Source organism: Ovis aries, chromosome 9 (genome assembly GCF_016772045.2).
Source record: "Ovis aries strain OAR_USU_Benz2616 breed Rambouillet chromosome 9, ARS-UI_Ramb_v3.0, whole genome shotgun sequence".
NCBI classification, from domain to species: domain Eukaryota; kingdom Metazoa; phylum Chordata; class Mammalia; order Artiodactyla; family Bovidae; genus Ovis; species Ovis aries.
Window position 1 is genome coordinate 86,648,157 of NC_056062.1, and position 18,765 is coordinate 86,666,921.

General features: G+C 40.7%; 1 protein-coding gene across 2 annotated transcripts in view; it reads left to right on the plus strand.

Annotated features, from left to right (window-relative positions):
- The first annotated feature begins 4,159 nt into the window (after positions 1 to 4,159).
- The window catches only part of NBN (nibrin), a 55,365-nt gene continuing 40,759 nt past the window's right edge, over positions 4,160 to 18,765 (plus strand). The window contains exons 1-5 of one of the 2 annotated variants that reach the window (XM_004011849.4): positions 4,160 to 4,301; positions 6,238 to 6,368; positions 10,601 to 10,749; positions 11,187 to 11,346; positions 14,196 to 14,299. In XM_004011849.4, the coding sequence (XP_004011898.2) occupies positions 4,265 to 4,301; positions 6,238 to 6,368; positions 10,601 to 10,749; positions 11,187 to 11,346; positions 14,196 to 14,299 (581 nt within the window). In that variant the 5' untranslated portion in view covers positions 4,160 to 4,264. Of the gene's footprint in view, positions 4,302 to 4,424; positions 5,125 to 6,237; positions 6,369 to 10,600; positions 10,750 to 11,186; positions 11,347 to 14,195; positions 14,300 to 18,765 lie in introns of those variants that run through there. The other variant, XM_012184160.3, reaches the window with a different exon arrangement.

The following is an 18,765-nucleotide window of genomic DNA, read 5'->3' on the forward strand; positions in this document are numbered from 1 at the left end:
GAGGCCGCTGGGTCTCAGATGCTGATAAATGCAGCCTTTGTTCCTCAAGCCTGCCCCGAAAATGTCAGATGGGCATCAGGTGACTCATGAATTTTTATACACCCCTAAATGCCCAGTACCTTTGTTGGGAAGATACTTACTGTCTTAATTGGGGGCACAAGTGACCTTCCCCCCACCCCCCATGAAAGACTCACTCTTTGAGTGGGCTCAACCACCTATTTACTCTCCTTCTCAGTAACCCCTCAAGATGAATGGAGGTTGCACCATCTCCTGGAAGGGAAACTAGACTGGCTAAACAGTAGAGAGAGAGAGAGAGAGACAGAGATAACTCAACAATTCCCTGAGGTCTAGGCAGAAGACAACCCCCCTAGGCTTGCAAAACAACAAGTCCCAGTGGTAACAGAACTCAAACCCGACACAATTACATCAGCACTCGCCTTGGGCCTGCCAGACCTTGATAAGCCGTTTACTCTTCACGTGACTGAAAAGGACAAAGGTGGCTATGGGAGCGTTGACCCAGACTATGGGGGCATGGGACAGACCAGTGGCTTATCTCCTGAAACGGCTGGACAATGTTGCCACTGGGTGGCTGGGATGCTTATGGGCAGTTGCTGCGGTTGCCTTACTGGTCCGGGAGGCAACCAAGCTGACTTTGGGCCAAGACTTGATCATAAAAGTCCCACATGAGGTCAACACTCTCCTGCGAGGGGACCCCCATAAATGGCTGTTGACATCCTGGATTACTCAGTACCAGGGACTATTACCCCGTTACTGTTGAGCCTTGTCAGGCTCTGAATCCAGCCACTCTCCTTCCTGTGGGTGAAGGTGTGCCTTCACAGGACTGCAAGGAAATCCTAGAAGAAGTTTATGCTAGCAGACTTTTCTTGAGAGACCTGCCAATCCCGGACCCAGATTGGGTCCTGGACACCAATGGCACCAGCCTGGTGAAACAAAGACCGTGACTGTTGGGATATGCAGTAGTCATGGAAGAAACCATCGTTGAGGCTAGCTCTCTGCCGTCACACTGGTCTGCTCAATGGGCTGAACTATACGCTCTAATCCGGGCCCTCCAGCTGTCAAAAGGTAAGAAGACAAACGTTTACACAGACTCCAGGTATGCTTTTGCCACACTACAAGTACACAGGGCTCTGTATAAGGAGAGAGGCTTTTTGACAGTTAGTGAAAAAGATATTAAAAATAAGGAAGAAATGCTGACCCTATTAGATGCTGTCTGGGAACCAGGAAGGGTCGCAGTCATACACTGCCGAGGACATAAAAAAGAAGATGCCTCCCAGGCTCGGGGAAACAGACTGGCAGATAAGACCACTAAACCAGCAGCTGAGGGCTTGGGGGTGACAAGTGAAGCCCCTATTAGAGCTCTCATATTGGCAGAGCTGCCTGAGCTAACAGCGGACTCTCCAAAATACGCTGAAGCCCAAAACCAACTAGCCAAAGCAGAAGGGGCCATTGAGACTGAAAAGGGATGGTCGGAATTGCCAAGTGGTAAATTACTGGCACCGGAGGAGCTGGCACCCACTCTCTAAACCAAACACACCACGCGACCCACCTAGGCCCTGATAAACTGGAAGAGCTAATTTGAAAATATTTCTTGGTTCCCCGCCTCCCTTCCCTATGCAGGACAGAATCTCAGAACTGCACTACCTGCTCACAGGTCAATGCTACCTCTTGGCACGGATGGAAACCTCCGGGGATTCAGCTGAAAGGCACACTACCCTTTGAACCTGGAAGTGGACTTCACTGAAATGAAACCTCACCGAAACTACCGTTACCTGCTGGTCATGGCATATACGTTCTCGGGATGGGTAGAAGCTTTTCCTACCCAGACTGAAAGAGCATTAGAAGTAGCCTGGCACCTGCTTAGAAAGATAGTTCCCAGATTTGGATTTCCCACCAGCATTGAATCGGACAAGGGCCCGGCTTTTGCAGCTGATTTAGTACAAGTAAGCACAACTTTAAACATCAAATGGAAACCACACACTGCATATAGGCTCCAGAGTTCTGAGATGGTGGAACAAACCAACTGGACACTTAAAGAGACAGTCTCCAGTGGATCATAGAAACTGACTCCTTCTGGATGGACTTGGTTCCGATGTTTCTGCTCAGACTCAGGATGGTCCCATGGTCCCATGGCTATTCTCCATACGATATTGTGTATGGGAGGCCCCCTCCCAAAATAAAACAGGTGTCAACAAATTTGCCTCAGGTAAGGGGAGATGAGATTTCACAGCACATGGAACAACTGGGTAAGGTAATAAATCAGGTAACTAAGTTTATACAAGAAAGGGTGCAGTTCCCTCTTGGGGAACAGATTCACAAATTTGTGCCCAGTGATCAGGTGTGGGTCAAAGAATGGAAACAGGACTCCTTGGCCCCACATTGGGAGGGTCCATATACTGTTGTTCTAACCATCCCTACGACAGTTAAAGTTGCAGGTGTCACTCCCTGGATCCACTACATGAGGGTGAAGAAAGCATACCACACAGACCCAGAGAACGCCACACGGACTACACAAAAGGACCCCACTGATCCCCATGAAACCAAGATCATCTTAAAAAAGAAGAAGAGATGAAGCTCTACAATCAACTGCTGCTACAAGGACTTGCCAGTATCATCTTGGGGACTAACCATAATTTCAGCACAAAGAGGGACCTGTGCTATAATTCAAGTTAAATGTTGTGTATATATCCCTGATTTATCTGGCAATGTATCAGCTGCTTTAGATGACATGAAAAACCAGGTAAAAGGAATGTCAAATGAAAACATTCCATTTTGGACTTCAGTCCTATCTTGGGTGAAGGGTGATTGGTGGAAAACTGTATTTACCATTGTTATAGTTGCCTTGATAGTTCTTCTTTGTGGACCCTTTATTTTACAATGTATTATGAACTTTGTAACCCAAAGGTTGGTGTCGTTCTCCCAAACTGGCGGTCGGAGAGCCAGGGTCCAATATATCCCTATGAATGATGCTCATACTATGAATTAAGAGCATCAAGAGGGGGAATGAAGGAGGAAACAGACAGAACAGGCTTCATCTTGGGCCGGACTGTGGATCTGGAGCTATATGCCCACTATCTATGGAAACGACATACCAATTGGAAAACCAGACCCACCAGAAGGAAGAGCCCCAGGGCTCATACCTAGACTCTCCCTCACCTAAAAGTATACCCTAATTATCTGTGTAACTGAATAGAATCATAACTTCTATTATGCTTATTGGGTTATAACCACAGGCCTATTGATAATTGTCCACTGTTAACTACCTAGGCTTAAGACATATGACTCACAGGTTAACTCTGATTGTATCTTTCTATTCCTTTGTTCAGACTAGTTTCAGGGAATTTGGGGAGCTGGGTTTGGGCATATACACTTAGGGCATATAAGGTTTTCACAAAAAACTGGTCGGGGTCCTTGGCTAAGAGGAGACTCTGCCTTGGGCCCGCTGGTGTAATAAACTGCACTCCACAGCTGCATTATCCTTCTGAGTGAGTTTGTTTCCCGGAATGCTTGGCTACAACAGCAAGAAACACTGGTTTGATTCCTGGGTTGGAAAGATACTCTGGAGTAGGAAACGTCAACCCACTCTAATATTCTTGCTTGGAAAGTTCCATGGATAGAGGAACCTGGTGGGCTACATAGAGTTCATGGGGTTGCAAAGAGTTGAACAGGGACTGAGCATGGAGTCACCAGCATGAGTAGATGAAAGTACAACATTAAGAAGCAGACAAGTTAGGAGAAGTTGATTTGTGCTTGGAGAAGAGTAAAAATAATGACTTTATTTTGGGTGAAATTCTTATACTCACGGTAAGTACCATCATCATTAGGATCCATACCAAGGAGTGACTGCAATTTAAGAAATTGCAAAAGCAAGAAACTACATAACTGGTCACGACGTTAATATGTTTAATTAGAAAGTCTGTTTAGATTGCTTTGAAGCTGATTTTTAAAATTAACTTACATTCACAAGCAGGGGGAAAAAAAATCAATAATCGTGTGGATTCCTTGAAGACCTTAAAATGGAATCCTAGACAGCACGTTTCGATACAGAGCGGCTATTCCTTTCCTAACCACCGGGTGGCAACCAAGTGCCAATGTCACTCTCCTGTCTGTCCCTACCCTTTTTGAGGCGGGCGCGGCTTCCGGGTCTCTGGGCTTCCGGGCTCCCTGAGCGCGCACGTTGCAGAGTCTCCGCCGCGCCTATCTGTCAGCTCCCGCACGTTGGCCGGAGTCTCGGGGACCTAGGCCCATGTGGAAGCTGGTCCCCGCCGCGGGCCCTGCCCGAGGTAAGGCCAGAAGGTGGAAGCGCGGGGGCCCGATTTCCCGAGAGCAGCTGCGGCGGGCGAGGGGTTTGCGGAGCCACTTCCGGTCCGTCCCCGCCTCCTCCGCCGCCTTCCCGCGCTGCCTCCGGTCGCGCGCTGAGAGGCGGCGGGAGCCGGTGCGAAGGCTGTGTGAGGGCCGCATGAGGCCCCGCGCGGTCTTCCAGGCTGGCTGGTGCTTGCGAACCCGGCTTTGGCCTGGCGGGTGGGGTAGGCGTGGGGCGCTGGGCCGCTCAGTGACCGCCCGGGTCCTTTCCGTCCGGTCGGCCGCCCCACCTGGCGGGCCCGGCTCGGGGCCGGGCTTCGGTGATGCGCCCCATTGAGCCTTGGCCGGGTACCCTGTTGTGACAGCTGGTGTTTTCAAGCTTTTGAGGAAACGCCCAGAATACCTTGACAGAGGCTACAGGACCTTGGCGACACTGTTTTGAGCACGTCGTTTATTTTTGTTGGGAACCACAAAGATGACGTGTCAATGGCAACTACGGGCAAACAGTTTCGATTTTGTTTCCGAGCTTTTTTTTTTTTTTTTTTTTTAACCTTTTTGTCACCAGAACAACTGAGGAAGTTTTTTTGTTTTTTCCTCTTTTGCATTTCTAGCAATGGAAAATGGAAATTGCATGTAAATTGGTTGCCTAGAATGTGTAAGCCCTTGTTAGTTGGTAGCTAAGCAGGTGTAGCCTACGATTGGTCTTGCCCTTAGGAAGTTTACATTGTGGTTGAAAAAAAAAGATCTAGGTAGAAGCTAAAAGGACCGGCAGTGTAAGGCGGTATGGAGAGGGCCAAACGAATGGTAAGGAAAATAAATACTGTAATACTGTAAGTAATAAATATTACAGAGACTCAAAGATAAAGGCGCTTTGTGGATTTGGAGCATTGCAGAGATAGAACATAAACTGTGATGGACGAGTTTCCATTAACATTTGTAGCCTATGGCTGGCTTTTTGAGTTCGCGGAAGAAAAATGTCCCTAGTGCCAGTGGGTAGCATTCTTAACTTTCAGAGGATCTTGAACTCTTTTCAGAATGTAATGGAAGCTATGGGGTGCCATCCTTCTAGGAAAAATGTGACTAAACCAACCGCAAAAGTTTTTTGTTGAAAGACTCCACTCTAGGTTAAAAATCTGTTTGACAAAATATAATCTAAGTCTGGTAAAGGCTTACTTGGACTCTTGTGTAATTTAGCTGCCCTAATCACCCTACCACTCCAGTGGTCCCAGACAAAGTCTACTAGTCTTCAACATACATGCTGTTCCACCAATTTGTGATTTACAAATTTTTAAAATTTTGTTCCAAAAGTTACCATTGTTCTTCAACATATATGCCGTTCCACCAATTTGTGATTTACAGATTTTTTAAATTTTGTTCTAAAAGTTACCCATTGTTTTAAAAGTTAACTTTAATATAAAAAAATTCCCAAAATTATGCACTTGAGCCTGGTTTGGAGTTTTCTTGCAGTGATCTATATTATTTACTCTTCATCCAATACCACGCTTTTTAACTGCTATCACTTTGTGGGATATTTTGCCACCTGGTAGAGAAAGTTGCCCTAATATTTACATTTTTCTGAACAGTTTTTCACATATTTTTCTGTCGGAATTTTGAATTTGTTTATCAAGCGCCAGAGTATTTTGATTTCATTTAGTAATGCATTAAATTTATAAGTTAATTTGGGCAAGCACTGACAATTTTCAAAATTATTTTCTCTGTAGAAAAGTGGTGGAGCATTCTGTTTAGATTTGCCTTCTTCAGTGAAGCTTTAGTAGAAAACATGTTTGATTTACATAAAGTTGGGTATTAGCATTTAAATAGCGAAATAAAATATTTAAATTTTGCCATACCTATATCTAATTACATGTTTATGTATATGTGTATCTGTAAGTTTACTTTTTAAAAAAATTCTCTTAGAACCATACAGACTTTTGACTGGTGTTGAGTACATTGTTGGAAGAAAAAACTGTGGCATTCTAATTCAAGATGATCAGTCGATCAGTCGAAATCATGCTACATTAACCGCTAACTTTTCTGTAACCAACCTGGTAAGTCACTATTTCATTTGTTGACAGTAGGGGAATTGAAGTCACGAAAGACTACCTTGGCATATATGTAAGAGAGAGTTTTGGAGACTTTTCTTTTTATAGGACTGTTTTATTTAAATGTTAGCAAAATTAAATATGTTTTGGCAGTGGTACTGGTGGTATTTGTTTATTTTGAGATCTGAAGTTTCTATTTCAGTATTTTACTCTTGGCTTTAGTGATTTAGAAACTCAAATGAAGTAGACCACGTTTATATTTACTTGAACACTTACTGAGTGATTTTTGTTGTTGTCATTGTTCAGTTGCTAACTCATGTCTGACTCTCTGCATCTGCATAGACTGCAGCATGCCAGCCTCCCCTGTCTTTCACTGTCTCCCAGAGTTTGCTCAAATTCCTGTCCGTTGACTCAGTGATGCTGTCTAACCCTGTCATCTCCCATCCCCTTCTCCTTTTCCTTTCAGTCTTTCCCAGCATCAGGGTCTTTTCCAGTGAGTTAGCTCTTCACATCACGTGGCCAAAGTATTAGAGTTTCAGCATCAGTCCTTCCAATGAATATTCAGGGTTGATTTCCTTTCAGGTTGACTGGTTTGATCTTGCAGTCCAAGGGACTCACGAGAGTCTTCTCCAGCACCATAATTCGAAAGCATCCATTCTTTGGTGCTCAGCCTTCATTAGGGTCCAACCCTCCCATCCCTACATGACTACTAGAGAAACCATAGCTTTGACTAGGTAGACCTTTGTTGGCAAAGCGATGTCTCTGCTTTGCGATAATACAGTGCCTAGTTCTGTCAATACCTTTCCTTCCAAGGAGCAAGCGTCTTTATTTCATGGCTGCAGTCAACATCCACAGTGGTTTTGCAGCCTAAGAAAATAAAGTCTGTTACTGCTTCCACTTTTTCTGCATTTGCCATGAAAGGATGGGTTTGGATGCCATGATCTTAGTTTTTTGAATGTTGAGTTCCAAGCCAGCTTTTTGACTCTCCTCTTTCACCCTCATCAAGAGGCTCTTTAGTTCCTTTTCACATTCTGCCATTAGAGTGGTATCATCTGCATATTGAGGTTGTTGATATTTCTCCTGGCAATCTTGATTCCAGCTTGTGATTCATCCAGCCTGACATTCTGGATGATGTATTCTGCATAGAAGTTAAATAAGCAGGGTGACAGTGTACAGCCTTGTACTCCTTTCCCAGTTTTGAACCCGTCAGTTGTTCCATGTCTGGTTCTAATGTCCGGTTGTTTTTTGAAACACATACAGGTTTCTCAGGAGACAGGTAAGGTGGTCTGGTATTCCCATCTCTTTAACAGTTTCCACAGTTTGTTGTGATCCACATCATCAAAGGCTTTAACATAATCAATGAAGCAGAGGTACATATTTTCCTGGAATTCCCTTGCTTTCTGTATGATCCAGTGAATGTTGGCAGTTTGATCTCTGGTTCTTCTGCCTTTTCTACACCCAGCTTGAACATCTGGGAAGTTCTTGGTTCTCCTACTGCTGAAGCCTAGCTTGAAGGATTTTGACCTTAACCTTACTAGCATTTGAAATGAACACAGTCGTATGTTTGAACATTATTTGGCATTGCCTTTGTTTGGGATTGGAATGAAAATTGACCTTTTCCAGTCTTGTGGCCACTGCTGAGTTCTGCAGATTTGCTGTCATATTGCGTGCAGCACTTTAAAAGCATCATCATTTAGGTTCTTAAAATAACTCGGCTGAAATTCCCTCACCTCCACTAGCTTTGTTTGTAGTAATGCTTCCTAAGGCCCTAAGACTTCACATTCCAGGATGTCTGGCTCTAGGTGAATGATCACACCACTGTGGTTATCCAGATCATTAAAACCTTTTTTGTATAGTTTTGTGTATTCTTGCCATCTCTTAAAATCTTCTGCTTCTGTTAGGTCCTTAGCATTTCTGCCGTTTATTGTGCTCATCTTTGCATGAAATATTACCTTGATATCTCCCGGTTTTCTTGAAGAGATCTCTGGTCTTTCCCATTCTTTTATTTTCCTCTGTTTCTTTGTATTGTTCATTTAAGAAGGCCTTCTTGTCTCTCCTTGCTATTTTCTAGAACTCCGCATACAGTTTGGTATATCATTCCCTTTCTCCTTTGCCTTTCGCTCCTCTTTGCTCAGTTACTTACAAAGCCTCTTCAGACTATCACTTTGCCTTCTTGCATTTCTCTTTCTTTGGGATGGTTTTGGTTGCTGCCTCCCGTACAGTGTTACGAACTTCTGTCCTTAGTTCTCCAGGCACTCCATCTATCAGCTCTAATCCCTGAATCTGTTCATCTCTTTCACTGTATGATCATAAGGAATTTGATTCAGGTCGCACCTGAATGGCCTAGTAGTTTTCCCTACTCTCTTCAATTTAAGCCTGAATTTTGCAGTAAGGAGCTCATGATCTGAGCCACAGTAAACTCCAAGTCTTAATTTTTGCTGACTGTATAGATCTCTATCTTTGGCTGCAAAAATATAATCAGTCCATTTTTATATTAACCATCTGGTGATGTCCTTGTGTAGAGTTGTTTCTTGTGTTGGAAAAGGGTATTTGCTATAACCAATGTGTTCTCTTGGCAAAACTCTGTTAGCCTTTGCCCTGCTTCATTTTGTACTCCAAGGCCAAATTTGCCTGTTGCCCCAGGTATCTCTGGACTTCCTATTTTGCATTCCACTCCCCTGTGATGAAAAGGACATCTTTTTTGGGTGAGTGTTAGTCCTAGAAGGTCTTATAGGTCTTCATAGAACCAGTCAACTTCAACTTCTTAGGCATCAGTGGTTGGGGCATAGACTTGTTTTACTCTGGTGTTGAATGGTTTGCTTTGGAAACAAACTGAAATCATTCTTTCATTTTTGAGATTGCACCCAAGTACTGCATTTCAGACTTTAGTTGACTATGATGGCTACTCCATTTTTTCTAAGGGATTCTTGCCCACAGTAGTAGATATATTGGTCATCTTAACTAAATTTGCCCAATCCCGTCCATTTTACTTCACTAATTCCTAAGATATCAATGTTCACTCTTGCCATCTCGGGCTTAACCACTTTTACTTTACCATGATTCATGGGCCTAACATTCCAGGGTCCTATGCAATATTGTTCTTTACAGCATCAGAGTTTACTTTCTCTACCAGACACATCCACAATTGACCATCGTTTCTGCTTTGACCCAGCTGCCTCATTCTTTCTGAAAATGTTAATAATTGCCCTCCTCTCTTCCCCAGTAGCATATCCAACACCTTCCAACTTAAGGGGCTCATCTTCTCAGTCATATCTTTTGCCCTTTTCATGCTGTCCATTGAGTTCTTGTGGCAAGAATACTGGAGCAGTTTGCCATTTCCTCCTCCTCAGTATGTAAGCACTTGCACATTGAATGCTTACTATGTGTCAGTACTGTGCCAAAGCCTGGAAATAGAGCAGTGGCTGGACTCTTGAGTCCTCCTTTAAAGAGTTGTATAGCCATACGAACACTCATATTTGCCATATATCTTAGGTTTTCAGAGGGAGAATGATTTGCTTTTCTAGGGAAAACGGCTGGTATATATGCCCCACAGCTCATTTGAATGACTGAGTTTGTTTTGGTGTGTTATAAATTAAACCAGCCAAAAAAACATACATATATATATACAAGAGCCGTGCTCATGGTAATGCTGGTGGTAATGAAGAAAGAAAAACCACTATTTTGAGGTAAGACTGTGTATCAGCAGCAAACACTGGATCTGTTCAGTAATGTTTAGGTTTTGTGTCTATATTCTTTTGGATTAAAAAAAAGCATTATTGTTAAAAATCCTAAAGAAAAAATAAAATTGTTACTTCAAATTAAACACTCTAGCCTTTTCTCATTGGATTGATTTTTTTGTATGTGATTTTGATAATACTTAAACAAAAACCTTAGGAATGAAACTGTCATTTTATATGTGAAACAGTCTTACAAAAGCAGATAGTCCTCAAATTGAGAGGTCAGGAAAATCTCCACTGACTTAGCAAAAATAAAGAAAATATATGTTCTGAGAGGAGTAATTCTGAAATTAAGACATTTTTCTCTTAATTGCTAGTTGAGTAATCATTCTTTGCATGCAACCAAAACAATAACTGTGTTATGTACTGTGTTGGGAGGTTAGCCACCTATCGCCTATTCCAAAAGTTATCAACCTTTTCTTTTGAAACCTTTGCCCTTAGGAATACTATTTGTGCAATAGTAAGAGATTTTAATTAATTAATTAATTAATTAATTTTTAGAGTCAAACAGATGAAATTCCTGTACTGACAGTAAAAGATAATTCTAAGTATGGTACCTTTGTTAATGAGGAGAAAATGCAGAATGGTCTTTCTCAAATTTTGAAGTCCGGGGATAGAGTTACCTTTGGAGTGTTTGAAAGTAAATTCAGGTAAGAATTTTGAAATTGATATTGAAATGGACAACTTTATTTTGGACCAATCAAATTCTAAAGGAAAAGGATATTTATAAATAATAAATTGGAGCTAGTCTGTTTTGATCCTACTTAGCGTAGTAGGATAGTAGTGAACTTTGCACTGTATGTGGTTAATGCATTTTGTTAATCATACAGAACTGACAAAGAGTGGATGAGAATTTGAGTGGGCCCTGAGAATCTTGATGGAGCTGCTTTTGATTGATTCTGCATAGGTCAAAGTGTAATGTTAATCTTTTGATCTTTGGTTTTTTTCTTAATTGCAACTCAAGACTGATAGTTTTGTTGGAGCTAAGTTGGAACGTATAGTAATACGTAAAAATCAAAATAACAGTGTGTGATGTGAGCTTGAGTTTACTATACAATAAATTTATGTAACTTACTTTTATTTACAGAGTAGAGTATGAACCTTTGGTTGCATGCTCTTCTTGTTTAGATGTTTCCGGGAAAACTGCTTTAAGTCATGCCATATTGCAACTCGGAGGACTTACGGTAAACAGTTGGACAGAGAGATGTACTCATCTTGTCATGGTATCAGTTAAAGTTACCATTAAAGTAAGTTCAGTGCTTTGTTACTATGTTAAAGTAAGTTCTGTGAATTTAAGTTTTTTCATTTACCCATTATACAAAATGTCTCAAAGTCATTTACTATAAAACTATCCGAACTGTTGGCTGTAGATATGTATATGCCAAACAACCCCATACCTACCGTGTAAGCTAAGAATGGTTTTTCAGAAACACTGTTTATTATCTAGAACAAGCAAAAAGCACATGAAATTATATTTCAAATTTTGATTTAGCATTTAAATGACTTACGTAATCCTTTCACCAAGAAATGTTTTCAGTCTAAAAGCAAAGCATTTAGAGATCAACTGCCCATCTTCAAAGTAGGCAGTCTGTGTCTTTTCTTCCTCTAGTCTCTGATATATCTCACTGTTTCATGCTCTTTTGTTTAAGTTTTATTTGGCTTTAGGCCCTAATCACAAAAAGTTTTTTTTATAGTTTGATATTACCTTAATGTATCATCACAGTCTAGAGATATGTAGATATAAGCCTTTAGAAGATGCTATTTGTTAAAATAGTGGTATATTTTGGTATGTTTTCAGATTTTGCATCTTCATCAGATTTGGTTAATCCAAAGCTAATTGAAGAATGACTTTGGGAGGTGATTTGTTTCCTTTCAACAGTTCGACTATAGATAATCTGAGATTGTTTTAGGCTTATATCTATGGTAAAAAGAAGCAAATATATAGATTCCTTTATTAGATGATACAAAAATCCTTTGCTGTATAGTTAATTAAATTAGAATATGTGTGTTATAGCTAAATAGGTGTCATAGAGAAAGAAAGCCTTGCTGTTCAGATTGAACCTCATGTTAAACTTGTGCCTTGGCAGAGTTTTCTCTGGCCAGAGATTGTTTCATCTTTGTAAGTTTATGAAATTGATTTATAAATTCAACAAAGTGATTAGCTTGAGTACTAATTTATGCTAATAAACCCAGATAATAGATTCATAATTCAGAATGTCCATTTATTAATTTACAGTAGAGTTACACCTTTATAGTGACCAGAATATTTACATATGGCTCCAGCATAGTCCCCTTAAAGATACCAAGGTCCCTGAGACATGAAATAGGTAATCAAGCCCTTGCTTGCTGGATATAAAGTAAGAGCAAAGACAGTTAGGTGGTCTTGAAAGATACTTTACTCAGTCTTTGACAGACTGGGAAACCAGCTTCCATTTATCATAGTACATCCTGTTCCAGTGACTGGGATGCTAATGACCATCAGTCCCTGCATATTAGAGAGTACTGTATATATTCCAGCAATGGTTTGTAGAGCAATACTCCTTTTTTAATATTCTGATCAATCATGTACCAAAAAGAAATTTGTCACTGTATTTATTTTTTTTTTTTGTAAATTGTCCCCCACTACAGGTTAGTTTGTTTTTAAAATCATTGAATGTTAGAACCAAAAGAGAACGTAAACATTCAGTTCAGCTTTTGTTTTCTAAAGAGGAAATTGAGGCTTGGAGCAACTAAATCCTTTGCCCAAGATCACATGTGTTGGAGCTTACTCAGTCCAGTGTTGAATTGCTCATTACTGCTTCATGCAGGAAGTCAATTATTTCATTCATATTTGAGGTTCATAACTTTCAGATTCCATTCTTGAGAGGTACCCTAAATTGCTTGCTCACATTTAGGTAATTCCCCGTGTTTATTAGAAGCACACTTACAAGCTCTTTAGCTGGATTATTTCTTAGAATTATGCTGAATCTTCTTTATTTTCATTGCCAGTGGTGATATTTTTTAATCTTTCCCAACTGTGGATATAACTTATTTGAGGCTATGGTTTAATTCACCTGCTAGGTGAAGTTTCTTCCTCTGCTCCACCTGTGTATACTTACTTTGAGCTTTTTGTTCAACACCAGTTATTCTTTTATATACTTTCTTAAAAAGACTTCTGCTGCTGCTAAGTCACTTCAGTCATGTCCGACTCTGTGCAACCCCATAGATGGCAGCCCACCAGGCTCCTCGGTCCCTGGGATTCTCCAGGCAAGAATACTGGAGTGGTTGCCATTTCCTTCTCCATTAAAAATACTATTCCATAATTTATATAATCACTGAAAGATCTATCTCATGTTTATCTCTTGATACTGTTTTCTCTAGGGCAGATGTTACATTTCCTTAATTCTAAGATATACATTTTAATGTTTTTGTAATTGGTATACATTTTTAAATTGACTTGTATTTTGTTATGTTGTTCGGGCCCGCCTCCAGCAGTTTTTATATCAGTACTGTAATTTGTGACTTCTTTTTTTTTCACCTTTAATAGTTATTGTTAATTGATACTTGAATTTGCCCATGTATTACGTTTATTTGTTATTTCACTGGTCTTACTGCTTTTCTAGCATATAGACCTTTGTTTTTTAGGGATCTTAACTTATATGAATTTCGGTTACCACAGTTTATTTTTAATTTTTGTATTTATTGGAATAGAGTTGATTTCACAATGTTGTGTTAGTTTCAGTTTATAGCAGAGTGATTCAGTTATACATATACATATATCTATTATTTTTCAAATTCTTTTCCCATTTAGGTTACTACAGGTTATTGAACAGAGTCCCTTGTGCTATACAGTAGGTTATCTATTTTCAATATAGCACTGTGTTTATGTCAGCCCCAAACTCCCAGTCTATCCCCCCCCCATATATTGTGATTGGTAGCTTCTTATAATCAAGTGATTTTATAGGGATTTGTACACTAAAAGTAAGCCATGACACAAAACAGACTTCTGTTTTATAGATTGTATCTCTGTTATAAATTTAAAGCGATGCAAGGAAAAATAGAACTTTAAGAAAACTAGGGCATGAGTATGTGTATTCACATGTTTTCTTCTTTTTAGACAATATGTGCACTCATTTGTGGGCGTCCGATTGTAAAACCAGAATATTTTACTGAATTTCTTAAAGCAGTTCAGTCCAAGAAACAACCTCCAGAAATTGAAAGGTATATTGTGTATTTGAAATATAACAAAATATGACATACAAAATATGATTGCACTGGCTTGATTTAGGTTAATTCCCTCTTTATTGATTATATCAGGATGTAACATTACAGTTCGGCGTTATTAATGAAAATTTTTTGTTAGTATCTGCAGAAAGTTTCCCAAGCAATTCTTTGTTGATTGTTCTTTATCCTGGTGAAACAGATATGACATGTGTGCCAACATTTAAAGAAAAATATTAAAGGATAGTAATGACCCCGAGGTAGGACCAGTGGACACACATGCTGGGGCCAGGCATCGTGCACGCAGGGCACCTGAAATTGTGAGGTGCCGCAGCCCCGTTACAGAGCTGGAGTCTTGGACCAGAATATGAACAGGGCTGTGGCCTTAGAAATCGAGCTTATTACCTTCTTTGAAAAATGAGGCTAATACCTGTCGTGCTCAATGTTTTAAGTATTTCGTATTATTAGTATTATTTATTTTAACTACTGGTATACATTAAGTCTGAGCTTACTGAATTGTAATAGGTGCTTATTGAAAGAAATGTAACTAATTGCAATATCTGGAAAGATTCATAATGGCTTTCTTAGTTACGTAATTTTTTGGATGCTGTGCTAAATTTGAAAACCACCAGACTGAGGATCTGTCTACTGTACCTACTGCAGCATCATATCTGCAGTAACATAAATGGCAGTTTGGGAGAAATATACTTGTGATTTTTCTTTTCAGATTGCATGGTTAGAATACTGGTCACTATAAAATGGTGAGTGTTTTTAGTCAACATAAGAACATACTTAAAATGTAGGTCAGTAGCTTATAGTCTAAATGACATAACAGATTTGAGGAAATTTAAAAAAAATCTAAAATTCTATGCAAATTAAATATTTTACTACAAATTTAAATTAAGTATTAACTCAGTTCAGTTCAGTTGCTCAGTCGTGTCCAGCTCTTTGCAACCCCATGGACTGGAGCATGCCAGCCCTCCCTATCCATCACCAACTCCCAGAGTTTACTCAGACTCATGCCAGTTGAGTTGGTGATGCCATCCAACCATCTCATCCTCTGTCGTCCCCTTCTCCTCCTGCCTTCAATCTTTTCCAACATCAGGGTCTTTTCTAATGAGTCAGCTCGTCACGTGAGGTGGCCAGAATATTGGAGTTTCAGCTTCAGCATCAGCCCTTCCAGTGAATATTCAGGACTGATTTCCTTTAGGACGGACTGATCTCCTTGCAGTCCAAGGGACTCTCGAGTCTTCCCCAACACCACAGTTCAAAAGCATCAATTCTTCAGCACTCAGCTTTCTTTATAGTCCAACTCTCACATCCATACATGACCACTGGAAAAACCATAGCTTTGACTAGGCAGACCTTTGTTGGCAAAGTAATCTGCTTTTTAATAGGCTGTCTAGGTTGATCATAACTCTCCTTCAAAGGAGTAAGCGACTTTTAATTTCATGGCTGCAGTCACCATCTGCAGTGATTTTGGAGCCTCGAAAAATAAAGTCAGCCACTGTTTCCACTGTTGCCCCATCTATCTGCCATGAAGCGATGGGACCAGATGCTATGATCTTCGTTTTCTGAATGTTGAGCTTTAAGCCAGCTTGTTTACTCTCCTCTTTCACTTTCATCAAATGGCTCTTTAGTTCCTCTTCACTTTCTGCCATAAGGGTGGTGTCATCTATATATCTGAGGTTATTGATATTTCTCTCCGCAGTTTTGATTCCAGCTTGTGCTTCTTCAGCCCAGCGTTTCTCATGATGTACTCTACATATAAGTTAAATAAGCAGGGTGACAATATACAGCCTTGATGTACTCCTTTTCCTATTTGGAACCAGTCTGTTGTTCCATGTTGCTTCCTGACCTGCATATAGTTTTCTCAAGAGGCAGGTCAGGTGGTCTGGTATTTCCATCTCTTTCAGAATTTTCCACAGTTTACTGTGATCCACACAGTTAAAGGCTTTGGCATAGTCAATAAAGCAGAAATAGATGTTTTTCTGGAACTCTCTTGCCTTTTTGATGATCCAGCAGATGTTGGCAATTTGATCTCTGGTTTCTCTGCCTTTTCTAAAACCAGCTGAACATCCGGAACTTCATGGTTCACGTACTGTTGAAGCCTGGCTTGGAGAATTTTGAACACTACTTTACTAGCGTGTGAGATGAGTGCAATTGTGTGGTAGTTTGAGCATTCTTTGGCATTGCCTTTCTTTGGAATTGAAATGAAAACTGACCTTTTCCAGTCCTGTGGCCACTGCTGAGTTTTCCAAATTTGCTGGCATATTGAGTGCAGCACTTTCACAGCATCATCTTTCAGGATTTGAAATAGCTCAACTGGAATTCCATCACCTCCACTACCTTCATTCATGATGATACTTCCTAAGGCCCACTTGACTTCACATTCCTGGATATCTGGCTCTAGGTGGGTGATCACACCATCATGGTTATCAGGGTCATGAAGGTCTTTTTTGTATAGTTCTTCTGTGTATTCTTGCCACTTCTTATCTCTTCTGCTTGTGCTAGGTCCATACCATTTCTGTCCTTTATTGTGCCCATCCTTGCATGAAATGTTCCCTTAGTACCTTTAATTTTCTTGAAGAGATCTCTAGTCTTTAACATTCTATTGTTTTCCTCTGTTTCTTGGCACTGATCACTGAAGAAGGCTTTCTGATCTCTCCTTGCTGTTCTTTGGAACTCTGCTTTCAGATGGGTATATCTTCCCTTTTCTCCCTTGCCTTTTGGTTCTCTTTGTTTCTCAGCTGTGTGTGAGGCCTCCTCAGACAACCGTTTTGTCTTTTTGCATCTCTTTTTCTTGGGGGTGGTTTGATCAACACCTCCTGTACAACATTACAAGCCTCCATCCATAGTTCATCTGGCACTCTGTCTATCCAATCTAGTCCCTTCAATCTATTTGTCACTTCCACTGTATAATCGTTAGGGATTTGATTTAGGTCATACCTGAAAGGTCTAGTGGTTTTCCCCACTTTCTTCAATATAAGTCTGAATTTGGCAATAAGGAGTTCATGATGAGCCACAGTCAGCTCCTGGTCTTGTTTTTGCTGACTGTATAGAGCTTACATCTTTGGCTGCAAAGTATATAATCAGTCTGATTTCGGTATTGACCATCTGGTGATGTCCATGTATAGAGTCTTCCCTTGTACTGTTGGAAGAGGGTGTTTGCTATACCAGTGTGTTCTCTTGGCAAAACTCTTTAACCTTTGTCCTGCTTCATTCTGTACTCCCAAGGCCAAATTTGCCTGTTACTCCAGGTGTTTCTTGACTTCCTACTTTTGTATTCAGTCCCCTATAATGAAAAGGACATCTTGTTTGGGTGTTAGTTCTAGAAGTCTTATAGGTCTTCATAGAACCGTTCAACTTCAGCTTCTTCAGCATTACTGGTTGGGGCATAGAGTTGGATTAGTGTGATATTGAATGGTTCGCCTTGGAAACAGACAGATCATTCTGTCGTTTTTGAGATTGCATCCAAGTACTGCATTTCAGACTCTCTTGTTGACTATGATGGCTACTCCATTTCTTCTAAGAGATTCTTGCTCACAGTGGTAGATATAATGGTCATCTGAGTTAAATTCACCCATTCCCGTCCATTTTAGTTCGCTGATTCCTAGAATGTCAGTGTTCACTCTTGCCATCTCCTGTTAGACCACTTCCAATTTGCCTTGATTCATGGACCTGACATTCCAGGTTCCTATGCAACATTGCTCTTTACAGCATCGGACCTTGCTTCTATCACCAGTCACATCCACAGCTGGGTATAGTTTTTGCTTTGGCTTCATCCCTTCATTCTTTCTGGAGTTATTTCTCCACTGATCTCTAGTAGTATATTGGGCAGCTACTGACCTGGGGAGTTCATCTTTCAGTGTCCTATCCTTTTGCTTTTTCATGCTGTTCATGGGGTTCTCAAGGCAAGAGTACTGAAGTGGTTGCCATTCCCTTCTCCAGTGGACCACATTCTGTCAGAACTCTCTACCATGACCCTTCTGTCTTGGGTGGCCCTACATGGTATGGCTCATAGTTCCATTGAGTTAGACAAGGCTGTGGTCCGGGTGATCAGATTGAGTAGTTTTCTGTGATTGTGGTTTATTCATGCTAATTATTTCATTACCAGTTTTAAAATATTGTTGTTGCTTAGTTGCTCAATTGTGTCTGACTCTTTAAAACCCTGTTGACTGCAGCATGCCAGGCTTCCCTGTCCTTCACCATCTCCCAGAGTTTCCTGAAACCCATGTTCATTGAGTTGGTGATGGCATCCAACCGTCTCATCCTCTGTTGCCCCCTTCTACTCCTGTCCTTAATCTTTCCCAGCATCAGGGTCATTTCCAATGAATCAGCTCTTCAAATCTGGTGGCCAAAGTATTGGAGCTTCAGTATCAGTCCTTCCAGTGAATATTCAGAATTTGATTTCCTTTAGGACTGACTGGTTTGGTCTTGCTATTCAAGGGAATCTGAAGAGTTTC